Genomic DNA, 15,152 nt, shown 5'->3' with positions numbered 1-15,152 from the left:
GTCATCTTGTTTAAAACAATATTGCACCTCTGGGATGGGCACACAAAAAAAAAAAAAGAAAAAAAAAAGCCAGATTATATGCAAACTGAATTGACTGTTATATTTATCTCTTCTTTTTTTATTCTCTTAACTTGGCACTTTGATCTGATATTCTGACACAACAACAAGAGCAGTCATTTTTATCATTTTTTGTTCAAACAGGAACTTAAATTTGCTAAGCATGGAAGTTATATTTCTGGTGCATGTCTTTGCTGCAGATAGTAAAAAAAGGGAAATTAATCTGTAATTAATGCTAGGGGGGTTAATTTGCTTTAAACTGATCTTTCTCATTTTAAACATTACATTCTGAAATTATACTCAATACATAAAAAGTTTGTGTGTTTTACTCTGTGTACAGGGCTTTCACTGTGTTCCTTCGTCCAAGTGGTCTTTTTCAGAAAATATTAAAATCAGTACTACAACTGTACAAGTGGACTTCATAGATCTATTGGCTGAGCCCTGAAGGTCATAGGCGAAAATCCATTGCGTACACATATTTATACATATTCAAAGCGCATGCTCATGTTCCTTGCGAACGTGAAGGTTGTTTCAAATTGTCGAGCTGCCCGTTCAATCCTATATTCAATCGACAATACACAATAACATGTGATGGAAAGTTGGAGAAGGAGATGGTTAGATATTTATTCAGAGAAAGATTTGTGAACACCTCATCACTTACTGGATTATGCCCCAAACTGCCATAAAAAATACCGCCAAAATCAGTCAAATTCACAGTGAAAAATAATAAACCATGAGAGTTAATACCCTTGATGAAACGTAAAAATTTCCAGTCTTGACTTTTCTCAAAATGAAGTCCTTTTCACTTCATACGACGTTTAGAAGTACTTGTACTTGGCTCTACATGTTATTAGTTTAATAAAATACTCAATTTTCATATCAGCTTTAAGACTATAAAACTGGAATGAACATAAAAGAGAAATTGAATCAACCGTGTCATACATTCCCGGTGGGTGTAACTAAACTTGTACATCTATTTAGATCCAGAGAAAACAGCTAAATATTGCAGCGTGATTGCGGTGATAGCCACGTCTCCTTTACCGCGGACTTAAAAAGAATTTTTAATTGCCCTTAAAGATTTTTTGAATGCCAGAGATACACCAGAATAATATGATTTAAACAGCGTTCTCACTGTGAATACCACAATCAGTTTATTGCCCTTTAAAAAAGCATGTTTAAATGTTAAATTTTTGCACGTCAGTTAAGGAGCCCCAATAGTGTATTGGGTAAGACAGTTTCTTCTCACCCGAACACACAGGGCTCGAATCTGCCGTCAGGACTTTTTTTGTATTTTTTATTTTTTAACCGGAAGCTTTATACTAATAAATGGAATACAGAACACATTTTAACAGTTAGATTTTTTTTTTTTTTTTTAAGTGTATCACAAGTCAGTCTTGAAGGCCATGCCTCTCTTGTTATGTGTTTGAAGAGCATGCAACAGTGGTGTTGCCAAAATATTGACTAACAAGTTTTTTAAACAGCTGATTCCTTTTCGTAACGTTCACTGATTAAAGCTGCTTTGCTCAAGAATAGCATGCTGCTAATCTGCTATATGTGCTACTGCTAATCATTGCCGCAGATTGTATTTTTTTGTTTTTTTTCCCCCTGTTAACTATCAGTAGATGTATACTTATTGTATTGTCATACTGAGTGATTAGGTGGATTTTCTTCTGAATTTTGCAAGGAAGAACACTGAAGATGTGTACTGTTCATTACACTTTCATATGCATTGTCCTGATTTAAGGAATGCTGCCTGAAATTTCTAATCTGACTTGAGTACTAAGAAAAGAAAACTTTATTCTTTTCATTTTAATTTCATTTGTTAAACTTGATTTTTCTCCCAGTCCCATGTTTATGAAAAGTACACTCCACTGTGTAAGTTGAGGGTTGCTGGTACTTTCGATGAATGGGTGATTGCTGAGGGTGTAATCAGTGCACATGTTTGCACATGTTGGACAGTGTTTTTTCTTTTTATAGTTTTATGCATGTTATCTTTTTAGTTTGATACAATGATAGTCTTATGAACATAGTATGTGGAAATCTTTATGTTCTTTCTTTAATAATCTTATTTACTATTTCATTGATAATGCTGTGTAGACTAGATAGTCATATGATTATGATTAAATATAAAATATGTTCAAGAGATGTACAACTTTGAATTTACATCATTTGCATTATAAATGTTCAGAATTTTTCTTGGGTCAGATTTGTACTTCTCGTGTCAAATGTAGAGTAACTTGAGTGCAAGTTGACAGAAATATTGATTCTTACCTTGGGCATGAAATGATACTGTCTCTATCATCAGTCTATGTATTCCCAGACAACACACAATACAGAGGATGTTTATTTCTATGTGTGTTTTGTCCACAGCAGTCAAAACCATGAAACGTGCAGCATCTCCGATACTGGCGGAGGTAGAGGAGTCCACAATGGTAGTGGAAGGAGTTGTGGAAGGGGTGGAAGAAGTCATTTTGCCAGAGGAGAAACGCCTCAAAACAGAGGCAGAAGAGGAGGTGTGCATTGATGAAGGGTAAGTGTCTGCTTTGATTGAATCAGTTCAGTATGTGTGTACAATGCATTTTTGATAAGAACAAGTGCACAGATTCCTGTTTGCTGTGTTTTTTCTAGGTTGTTCGTTTGTTCTTTAGTTTAACGTTATTTCAGTGTAAGTCATGTCAGACTTTTTTTTTTTTTTTTTTTTTTACAAGGTATACTTGTGTTTGTGTTGCATGTTTTAAAATGTATATTTTTTTTATTACATAAGTGATAAGTGGCAACATGCAAATGGAATTAGTACAAAATTATTAATTTGATATATTTTGTAAATGCTACTGTACTGTATTTTGTTTAGTCTTCATTGTGCTTACTATTGATTAGCCTGAAAATGAAATATTCGGGGGGGTCTGCAGACTCACTTTCCGTCTGGTTTTCATGAAGATTTTCCAGTTAATTTTAGCAAGAACTGAGTACGCATGTGATTCTCCATTTCCTGGGTGGGGAAGGGGGAGGATGTGACTGCTTTTATATTTTTCACTTTAAAATGTATATTTTTTATTATATTGTGACATGTGTGACTGGTGCTAAGAGTTGGAAGTGAATTTTCAGTTATTGTGATAAGGTTTTCAGTTATTGTAACATTGAGAATAGTTTTTATTATTTTGATGTAAGCCATGATATTGCATTATTTAGGCTTTTTCATGTGATATACCTGAGTGTGATGATTGTGTGTGTGTATATATAAATTTTGTGCTTGAGTGTTTGGTTGGCTGACTGTAATAGTGTAATTCTGTAAAGGGCCAGTGTTGATTAGCTGACTGTAAAGGGCTATGCATATAATTTTTTTTTTTTCATGTTAGTGTTTGAATTTATGTTTCAAACGTCAGTATTTATATTGTACAGCGCAATTGAGCATGTTTTACATGGAAATGCACTTTATAAATTAAGCTGTTATTGTTTCTTGCTCATACATGTTTTGTGTTCTCACTACTTGTTATTTTGAACATGCACGGACACATACACACACACACACACAATATGATACAGGTTTGCAAACTCACACAGTATCTCCATGATTTCTTTGTGGACTCTAAAACCAACTTCTCTTCTTTAAAAAAAAACCTGATTTGTGGCCACCAAAGAAGTTACATGTTGGTTGGTGCACCCAGCGTTGTGTATGAGGAGGAGGTAGTGCCGGAGGGCCAGCAGCCAGCTCCACAGTACCAGAACCTCATTATCCAGCACATGGACATTGCTGAACCCCTGTCCACACTGAAAGCCCTGCTGGAGTCACGACTGCAGTGCTCCCTGGCTGACCACCAGTTCTTCCTACAGGAAAACATTCAGGTTAGCAACATGTTTTCAGTTTCAGTTTCTCAAGTAGGCATCACCGCATTCAGACAAATGCATAAATACTATCTGTGTGGCTGACCAGCAGCACAACCCAAGGCGCTTACCAAGGCCTTGAGTGCAAACATATATATTTGTGTTCCTATCAGCATGAATACATTAATCAAGAGAGGGATATATATAATAATTATTATAATAATAATAATATGTATACATATATATATATATATATAGATGTATATCCAAGAACAAGCATTATTACTCTTAGTGGGACATAGAAAGGTGTGCATGAATTTTTGTCATCAAGAGTAACAGTGATTGATATTTAATGACGATGATGATGCATTCTGAAGATGATAATCATGATGACATATTTTCATTGTTAAAGTGCATTGATGATGATGATGGTGATGATGATGACGACGCAAACTGAAGATGATGATCATGATGACATATTTTCATTGTTAAAGTGCATTGATGATGATGATGACGACGACGAAAACTAAAAATGATGATCATGACAGCGTATTTTCATTGTTAAAGTGCATTGATGATGATGAGGCGATGACGATGACGATATTACATATATTTGGGTTTTTTTTAAAAGAAGATAATGTAAACAGTAAAGTAAAAACTTTTTTTCTGTTAGGCTTTTCAATTTCCTTTATATAAAAACTTTTTTTCTGTTAGGCTTTTCAATTTCCTTTATTTTTTGTTTGGGATGATTTATGGTTTGTGAGGTACCTCAGTATAGTGTGGTTGCATTTGAATTTAACAATATATATATATATATTTTTTTTTTATGAGAAAAGACTGAATTAAAAAGTGTAGTTCTAGTCCATTTGTCAGGTAATTTGTGTGTGTGTGTGTGTGTGTGTGTGCTTAGGTAACATCTTTTCCCCATTTTGTTAAAATTTTGTTTAGTATAGTTTTGACACCAGCAACATTGCAGGTAACAAACAGCTTCTGACAAGAGGATAAGAAAGCAGTGGTAAACTGATATGTAGTAGACCTTAGATTTTTTTTTCCCCCCAATTCAAGTCTAGAAGGATGTGAAAAAACTGTTCTAAGATTGATGGCTTCATTGTGCTGTTTGTCTGTGCCTCTTCTGTTATTACATCATTGTAGCTTTGAAGTGTGCATACCTGGTGAAATCGAAAGAAGACTGGTCTTGATGAATGCAATGGGGATTTAATATGAGCGTTCTGTTTTTTGTCTAAACACATGTTAAAAACAGTAGGCTTGCTACATAGGTGAAGAAACCAAGTTTTAAGTTTTGCTGATCATTGATGCAAATTACCTGCCAGTCATGGAGATGTGATCATGCTGCTAGCTCAAATTTCAGTGTTTTCCCTCTTACTGGATCATACGGAACTTGACAAAAAGTTGAAGTGAACAAATTTTTCATAATATTGATATTTCTGTTTAATTTTCACATGCTTTTAAATCTAATAACCTAACAACCCAAGTAACATGTATATGAATGTAGGTACATTTGCTTGTTCATTTGTGGCTGCAGCTGAACAGCGACAAAAGTCTGGTAGAGCAGTGTGTACAGGGAGAGGGCATGGTGCAGGTGAACCTGGAGGTCAAGTCACAACCAGGTGAGTTAGTTATGAAGAAAGAATATCAATCTACGCTCATACCTGTGAATCTTAGTGTTTTATTTATTTTTCATGAAATTCATGTCTCTTAACAAAGGAATCAAAAGAATTTGCATTTTGTCTGTTACCTTATTTATAATATTCGAATTAATAGAAAGAAAATACTTTTCAAATAGAAAAGCCAGTGGTGGATTGACATCAGTGGCAAAGAAATGAAAATCCACATAGTGATACCTGTGTATTCAGCCTTCATTTGTGAATTTAAACCTTGTTTTGTTCAGTGAGTGTCAAATTGACTTGGGCATAAAGTGGCAACACTATCAGTTTCTTTATTCTTTCAAAATGCCAGTGGGACTCGCCAGTCAGACACTGGCGTGGGTGGGACCTTTTTCCCAGGTGGAGCCAGATTTCAGAAGTCAAACTTTATTTTAAACAATTTTTTTTTTTTTTAGTCAGTTTATTTTGGTTTGTCTGAGATTCGCCTCACTTGGTTTGTCTGAGGTTCCTTGTGAGTGTTCTGGTAAGCTATTCCCCTTTCCATAGACCATTGATCGCCATCTTTGAATTCAACATATATAAGGCCTTGGGAGAGAAAGATGCAAGTCAAGACAAGGAAGTTGACCATCACTGTCACCAGTCCTGAAACCTGGTTCGGTTGTTGGGGTGCTGCATTGCTGAATGCATCATCAACATTCTTCATGTCTGGCAGTCATGGAATAGAGTCTGATTTTCGGTAAAGCTCCACTCTGTCCACACAGTGATGTCTATTTCTTTCATTGCCTGGTCTCTTTTTCTCCTGTACACTGTTCCCTGAAAGATGGTCTTGGAGAGCCTGTCTGATCTTGTCACGTGATCATACCATCTCATTTCCTTTTTTCACTGTGGGCAGCTGTTCATGCTGACCATCATTTTCAGATACTGTCTGATGGTTTTTCTTTCTTCTTCATTTGTTATGTGGTCTTTATATGAGGATGATGCCAAGGAGTCTCCTGAAGCATCTCATTTCCACTGCTTGGATCCTTCCCTGAAGCTGTGCTGTAAGAGTCCAGGACTCATGTGCATACAAGAAAGTTGAACTAGTCCATGTAGGAACTTCAGCTTTGTTCTGAGATGTTTTTGCCTCTCCATTTGGGCTTCAGTCTTGACAGTGCTGTTGCAATCTGCGCAGCTCTTGTCAGTATTTTGGTCTTGGACACTTCTTCACTGACCAGTGTACTTAAACTGCTTCACTGTTTCAAGCTGTTGACTGCTGACATTGATCTTGGTCTTGATTGGGTCTTGCAGTTTGTCATGAGTTTTGTCATCTTGGCTTTGATCTTCATACCTTACTTGATTGATGTGGTTCACCAGTTTTGCTAGTTCTTTCTCATTGCCTGCCATCCCATCGATATCATCAGCACATAAGAGGTTTGTGATGGTACATCCGTTGATGTTGAATGTTGATAGTATCAGCGAATAGTGCCAGTGTGTCCTTCCAGAGCATCAGTCATTACACATTCTATGAACAACAAAACCGCGAGCAAATCACCACCTTCTGTGTCATTCGATGGAATTCAAATTGAGAAAACTGAATGCCTACGCTACCTAGGAATACACTTCGACAGGATGCTGACCTTCAGAAAACATACGGAAAACACTGTTCTCAAATGCAAAAAGGGCCTTTCAGTCTTAAAAGCAATGGCAACCAAAGGAATTGAACGCCACCTCTTCCTGCTATACCAATCACTCGTCCTCAGTGTGATCGACTACGGACTTGGGCTAACAACACCGTCTCAAAGCAACCTCCTAAAATTAGAAAGAGTCCAAAATGAAGCTATGAGGCTGATCCTTGGAACAACAAAAGACACGCCCACAGAAACCATGCGATACCTGCTTGACCTTCCTTCAGTGCAGGCCAGAAACAAGTTAGAACAGGTCAAGACCTACTTCAAAGCATTAGAAAACCCTCAAAACCCACTGCATGACGCAGTCAAAGAACCAAAAGGCAGCCGTCTAGGACGAGGAAGATCATGGATGGGGCAAGCAGAAGACACAATCCAGCTAGTATGCCGACTTCAAGACCTGAAAGAAACAAAAGAATGGGAGAAAAACCCCGAAAACCTCAGCCATCTATTCAACACAGTCATTTCACCCACTCTAGGAAGACATTGTCGGGAATGGCCAGAGGGCAAAACTGATGCGGAAGTGAAGCTGCTTATAGAAGAAAACAGTAAAGAAGAGGACATCATCATATACACAGATGGCTCAGTCACCAAAGACCAGTCTGGCTGGGGATTCACTGCGAAACAAAATGGAAAAACAATTTGGGAAGAGAATGCTGCCTACAAAGTCACAACCTCCAGCCTAACGATGGAAGTTGAAGCTGTGACACATGCCCTCCAGTGGCTATCGTCCTTCCATACGCCCGGAAACCAACATGCCATGATTCTAACCGACTCAATGAACTTCATACAGAAAATTGAAAACGGAATGGGAAGCCCAGAGTGGCATAACGCAATGCACAACTTTCAGATTAAGAAACTCACATGGTCATACTGCCCTGGACATGCAGGTGTTAAGGGAAATGAGCGAGCTGACAGACTTGCTGGTAACGCAACACCAACGAGCGGCCTACATCTAGGAAAATCGGAAATCCTCAGAAAAGTCAAAGAATACCAAAAAGAACAGGTACAAGGCCATCACACCATCGATCGCCTCAAAGAAATAGAAGCAGAGAGAGGGAGCAGCCGCAAATCTAACATGAAAGGTAGAGCACGATGCTTTGCAAATCAAACAAATATCGGCATCATTTCCAAACCAACATTGCGCAAATTTCTTCAAAACGGAACAGAGTCTCTGTGGGCCTTTCCAAATACAATAGACCGAGCAACACACTAGACGCCACGTTCTTGGCATCAGAGATCTTTTCCCATCCCTCTTGCGGCCAGTCAGTGGCGGCTGTGTGTGTTTGTGTGTATGTGTGGGTCTGTGCTTTTGAGTGCGTTTGTGAATGCGCGAGAGTGAAATTGTACACAAGTGTCAGGAGAGATATGTGTACGTGTGTGTGTGTGAGGGGAGGTGGGAGTGTGGGGGGAGGTGGGGTAGAGGATGAGGTATGTGAGTGTATGCATGCCTACACTGTGGGAGCAACAGGATATTGGAACGTGTGTATATATATACATTTATTCGCTTATTTATCACCATTGTTGTCTTATTTATTTATTTATTTATGTTTTATTATTATCATTTTATTAGTATTACTAATATTATTACTACTACCTTTTTCTATATTATAATTATTATTTATTTATTTATTTATGCAAGCTTATCTATTATTTATTCCCCCGTTTTTTTGTTGTTTTTTTTGTTTTGTTTTTTCTCCAAGGCCTGACTAAGCGCGTTGGGTTACGCTGCTGGTCAGGCATCTGCTTGGCAGATGTGGTGTAGCGTATATGGTTTTGTCCGAACGCAGTGACGCCTCCTTGAGCTACTGAAACTGAAACTGATGTTGAAAACTGCAAAAGAAGTGGAGGATGTGAGTGGGTGAAGGAGAAAAACACTCTGGAGAGAAGTTTTGCCTCATGTTTACCCTAAATTGACGCACTGGGTGCAGTGTTGTGTAGTCATATGCTTCAGTATGGCAGCAGTGGGAAAAAGGTGGCTTCACTTGTGCAGCTTCAATTCTTGACACATTGTTGACAAATGCAAGTATTTAGGAGCTTGTAACGCATCTGTTAAAAATGAGCAGCAGTAATTTTTCCCCTTCATCCTTTGACACTTGTTTTTAAAAAAAAAAAAAAAGTGCAGGAAAGAAAGAGCATGAATAGCACATCCTGAATGGTGAATAGCAAGCATCCTCATTGTAGTTTGGCCCAGGGAATTTTCTCTAGCCCAGACCCACACTGTTCAGGATTTAAACATGTTTCAGTCCAAAAACATGGACTGGTTTGCTATGGTCAAATGATGAAAATACTGTAATTTTCTAGTCTTGATAGGAGTTGACAGGTCTGTGTACTTGAAAATTTTCAGTCCAGTATATGGATATGTATTGTGTAGATACAGCAGTAAGAACACATGCATAGATGGCATGGCTTTATATGTATACATGGATATTTATGTAAAGTGGGTATTTGTGTTTGCAGCAAACATGCTTACAATCCTTTTTTTTTTTTTTTTTTTTGGTTGGCATATTTGCATCACAACTTCTTACTATTTATTTATTATCAGTGATAATAATTCTGCATGATAAATGCATGTTAATGCCATGCTGTGGTATAACAGAATGTTTGTGAATACATTTTAAGAAAAAAATATATATTAAAAAATGAAACCTGTAGAAAAGTGTCTATTGCAGGTGTGAAACCCAAGATCAACATTGTAGACATTCTGAAAACCACAGAAGACTTCGATTCACAGGCTGTACAAGAACAAGGTGAGTCTCATTTTCACCTAAATTTTCACCTTTCCTGCAGAGGGAAAAGGGTATTGCTGCAATGCAGGTGTCACTTTTGTCAGCAGATCTCGGTATGGAAAGGGATTCATGTGTCTCCCTGAATATTTTCAAAGATAACAAATTTCTGCTGTTAGCGTTAATCGTGCTAATAATAAATGATTTTGTATTTGATTATTTATTTGTGTCAAATGTGATTGTATTGTTGATTTTTCCCCCCTTTGCAAAGAAGGTGCTTTTCTTTCTAATCAATACAGCACAGTTCATATTCAATACATAATGAGCCAAAAACATTTGACATTCAATGAAGTCAGCACCACTGATGATTAGATAATGAATATGGTGAACACATGTTAACACCACCAATGCAGGAATTGCAATTATATAGTCATGATGTTGATATGCAATATTATCATAACCTGCAAGACTGACTCAACTTAACTTCTGCCTGTATGACGAGATAACTCGTCATCGCAAGCATGTACGCTTCGCTGCCACGATGACGAGATAACTCATCATCGAAATATTCTGACTTTTCCCTGGTTTTCATTCAGTTCATTACAAAAATACTGGTTGCTTTAGCTTGGGTAATCTTTCTAGATTCTTATCATAGATAGAAACACCATCTACGTCATGAGGCAATCATTTATTTGAACGCTTTGGTTGGGTTACTGTAGCAGTGTTTGCCTGGCTCCTTTCCTCGCTCGCTTAACAAAATGTCAGACTGATGCCGTGCTCAAGACATTCAATCGTGGGGAACTAAATCATCCAAGATTGCTTTCTTTAGCTGATGCTCAGAAAAAATTGAAGCGTAAATTCGAAGGAGAAGACAGTGATGAACATTTATAGGATGATTTGATAGAAAATAAAGGGAGCAACCAAGAGGGTGGCCAAGATACGACTACCAGAGGGGTGGAGACTGAGGGGGCGTGGCCTCACATCCATATTATCACTTGGAGAAGTCACAATGCATTGTGTATTTATCTCTTTTTAATTTTTTTTATTGTGGTTATTCTAGTATGATTTTGTGTGTGCAGATATCCATTTGTCCAGAAAGTATGATATTTTAGTGCAAATTACCTGACTAATGTTTGTAATGAACAAGTTGAAAATTTGACAAAAACCAAACCACTGATTTCAAAACAACAGTGTGTCACTAAAAATATATAAAATGGGAAAACATCATGTGATTTGTATTCTTTATTCATTTACCTTTCAGAAAATATATACTTTTATGGGTCTTTCTCCAATAACAAAGAGCACAGAATTTTTTGAAAATTTATACCCATTTTTTGTGGAAAAAAACTTTGGCAAATAGATTTCACTTAAATCTTTTCCTGGCAGCGAAAGGGTTAACAAGAATAAGTCACTGCAAGGACTTTTCTAATGGTAAACCCCCAACCCCCTTCCCCGAACCTCCTTACACTGTCAATATTTCTACTTCCCTGACCTGCCCATGCCACACATAGTCCTATCTCTGATTTTTTTGTAACGCTCATAACCTTATATTTATCATCTAGCACAGCATGAAGAGTAAATATCCATTGAACAAAGACATTCCCAGCCTTTTAATTTATCATCATGCACCAGATGAGTTCACGGTATTCCAATTTCATTTAAGTAAAATGTTCTATTAGGATGCGGATATTCTCAGTTTGATAACTTAAATCAAAAACATTATATCTACACTCGCACAAATCATTGCATTGTGAATCAGTAAAGGGGGAGAGGGGGGGGATATATGGATACCAGTTTATTTCATATTTCTCATTTTCTGGTTTCCCGTGTTAACAACATATGTTGACATTTTTCAGTCGTATAACTGTTTTAATGTTCTCAAAAAAGACTGTCACACTTGGAGCTGTATTTTGCAATTTACTCTGGTAAACATGGAATTCTGGAATTAAAATTCTGAAGTTCATTACTTTTGAAGTGATATCAATTTCCAGTGCCATATATTTCGTTGACAAACACACAAAGCTATAGTTTGATGAACTGTGGCAGTAAAGATGGTATTAACCTAATTTACACACACGCGCACGCACGCATGTTTTTGTTGTTGTCTTTTCAGTGTTAGATACTAGTGTGTGTGTTTACAGTGTTGGAGGAGCCGTTGCAAGCCATTCCAGCTGCTGCCCCTGCCACAACCAAACTGATGGTGCCAGTGCCAGAAGAAACAGACAACGTCACTCGTTGGGTCATTGACCAGAACTTCAGACGGGACCAGGACCGCCTTAAAATTCCTTACGGTGAATAGTAGTTGTGGTTGTGTGAGTGTTTTTTTTTTGGTCAGTATTGAGTCGGTGTGTGTGTGCGTTCTTTGCATTGTTCAAAAGTAGTGTTTCTACTGAACTAGTGGACTGCACTTACCTTTTGTCGCTGGATTTTGCCAAAGGTGAAGCCATACTCTGCAGAGTTCTAACATGAGAACAATGCCTGTACTTTGAACTTGTGCTCATTTGCATGCTTGCTTATGTGTAATGCAAATGCCAAGATATTTAGCACATTTAACCCTATTACCCCAAGGTCGCCCAGCACTAATCACCCATGAAATCCGTTGTCAAGAGGAATAACTCTGCGTTTTTTGATAGTTGGTAGTATGAAAATTGATTAAAAATATACTTACTTTCTTTTGTTGCACATATTTATTTTTCTGGCATTCCACACATAGTCAAGTTGAAAAAGAATTTTGTTTCCAGGCTTTGATGGTCAACTTTGAAAAACTATTTTTTTTAATTACAGGTTTTTTTGGGTTTTTTTTATAGAATAAGTTTGTCTGGTCTGCTGTGTCTTGTAACATGTCTTCTTTCTTTTCTTTTTTTTTGTTTTATCGTTGTCTGACGCTGTCTTCTTAAAATCTTGACTTTTATCTTGTTAGTCTTTTCTTCCTGAACTTGAATTGCAACAATAAACATGCTGATTTTTATATTCTTTTCATTTTGATGGATGATGTATTTAACTTTGATGGTAGGGAGAAAAACTACAGCAAACAAACAACAAACCTACCTCACATGTGTGTAATTTCTCCATAATAAGAAAAATATAATCCATTGAACTAGCAAAATCAGGAAGATCGTGCAGAACGCCAATAAATATCATTGAAATCAGCGACTGACTCACTAACAGTATCAATTCAGATGGTCTGGTGATCGATTCACAGTTTCGGAGGTACGGCAGCCGATCCATGATTTCGGTGGTCTGGGGATCAATTCACGATTTCGGAGGTCCGGCAATCGATTCACACTCGAGTACCGACTTCACTCTCAGTATCGGTGAAACTCAGTCGATGTCAAGGTCACTCAGTACAATCGACTTTTACAAAATTCTCATGCAGAAGACATTAAGGCAGGTCATTGATTCACATTCAAAGTACCAACTTCACTCTCATTGTTAGTGAAACTCGGGTCAGTCGTTATCTAGGTTACTCAGTATGATCAATTTTTACAAGATTCCCACACAAAAATCATTAAGATGGTTCAGAATCGTCACTCAGATTACACTTAATCTCTTGGCAGTCATCAGACTCATCTTACAATTTAAAAAATTCACAATTTTGTCAAAACTCAAGCATATCAGACTCTGAAAAGTGCAAAATGCAGGACAGGAAGTGCTGAAAACTAGGCTGTGAATTTCGCGAGAGTCTTATTTATGTAAACAACAATGGCTGCGCCCATAGTAAGCACGTGTTTAGTGGGTGGTACCGGGCGCATTTGTTTGTGACACAGCAAGCTGCTTGCGGGTGTTTTTACGGAATGAGGATTAAGAACAAATATAGAACATTTCAGCTGCACACCTGTTCATGTGTGCTCACATTCAGAGCACAAATGTGGGCACACACACACACACTCATTCCTACAGCCATACTCGTAATATGCACTTTCTTATCTGATCTGTGAAAACACCCATACAGCTGTACATCCTCATCTGATCTTAAATCTGCAACTGACATGTATGGATGTCAGACACAGATGAAGGAGGGAGAAAAAGACTTGACCAACCAGATAAGCATGAGATTCAAATTGTAGACCTGTAAGATGGTGTTGTCATGCCCTTTGAGTGATGGATTTTTACCTCTTTCATCTGAACGTGTTGACTACAAAATAGAACCAGCAAAGTGTGGAAGGAGAACCTGTTCTGCTGGTCTCATACAGAATGGTGATTGGTCTGCATAGTGTTTCAACGTAATGCTTTTCTAAAGGATGAGCAAGTTCTTGACCAGTTACATTTCTTCTCTCTGTCCCCAGTTTCTGGTCAGTCATTTTGTTTACATGCCTTTCTGAAAATTTGCACATCCATCTACTCCCTACCACACACACACACACACACACACACACACACACACACAAACACACATGCCAGCAGATAAATAAATATATTCACAAACATGCAAGAATGCACATTTCTTGTATTGATGCATATGTAATGAGCATTTTTTCAGGATGGAAAGGAATTGATGTTTACAATCACTTTTTGAATGACCTAATATGATGAAAGTGTACCACTATTTGACAGGCAAGAATAAGAGGTGACAGAAAATTAGTGATTTTTGTCTGTTTGTTATGACTCAGTTCTTGCAGTTTGGCTATTTTTAATAGTTGATGTTGATGCTGTGTGTTATGATGCATCATGCTGACAGTGACCCCCACACCACACCCCCTCACGTGATGCCAGGGGTCTTTCATTATAAATAGCATCCGTGCCCTCTGAATTTCTGGAAATTCTGACGGGCATTTCTTCTCTTTAATTGCTGTCTTCAATTCAGGTTCTGTTTTTTTTTTATTCCCTCTTTATTGTCTGCTTTTTCTGCCTGACCAGCCACATTTTTCATTGACACTTTTTTCTCTGTTGTGCAGTCTGCATTGTACTCTGTTGTTTTGCTTGGGTGATTAGGTAGTGATATTGTATGTGTTGGGATGGGCACTAGCTTTCCACTCTATAGTGTTGTTTGCTTACATGGCCTTTCATGTGTATTTTGACTTTGAAGTACTTTTTATATTCTTTTTCTTATATTTTTATATTCTGGGAATGGTGAATTAAATAGGTCCTTGACACAGCCTAGTCTTTACTCACCTTAAGGAGCTTAATGGTTTAGATAACATATGGACTGTGTTGTCTTGCAGTTGTTTTTTGTTGTTGTTTTTAAAGCTATGACAGACTTGTGTTTGTGAGTGAATTTTTAATTTAGTTAAGCTGTCCTAATATGGCCCCTGTAGTCC

General features: G+C 37.5%; 1 protein-coding gene across 4 annotated transcripts in view; it reads left to right on the top strand.

Moving 5' to 3' along the window:
• The window catches only part of LOC143291686 (GA-binding protein alpha chain-like), a 32,461-nt gene that overhangs the window by 5,742 nt on the left and 11,567 nt on the right, over positions 1-15,152 (top strand). For 3 of the 4 annotated variants that reach the window (XM_076601702.1, XM_076601699.1, XM_076601701.1), the window contains exons 2-6: positions 2,428-2,587; positions 3,723-3,900; positions 5,423-5,507; positions 9,841-9,918; positions 12,036-12,185. In XM_076601702.1, the coding sequence (XP_076457817.1) occupies positions 2,439-2,587; positions 3,723-3,900; positions 5,423-5,507; positions 9,841-9,918; positions 12,036-12,185 (640 nt within the window). In that variant the 5' untranslated portion in view covers positions 2,428-2,438. The remainder of the gene's footprint in view (positions 1-2,427; positions 2,588-3,722; positions 3,901-5,422; positions 5,508-9,840; positions 9,919-12,035; positions 12,186-15,152) is intronic. The other variant, XM_076601700.1, reaches the window with a different exon arrangement.

Source organism: Babylonia areolata, chromosome 17, assembly GCF_041734735.1.
Source record: "Babylonia areolata isolate BAREFJ2019XMU chromosome 17, ASM4173473v1, whole genome shotgun sequence".
Lineage (NCBI taxonomy): Eukaryota > Metazoa > Mollusca > Gastropoda > Neogastropoda > Buccinidae > Babylonia > Babylonia areolata.
The sequence above is the reverse complement of the archived record's forward strand: the minus strand, read 5'-3'. Positions and strand labels throughout refer to the sequence as shown.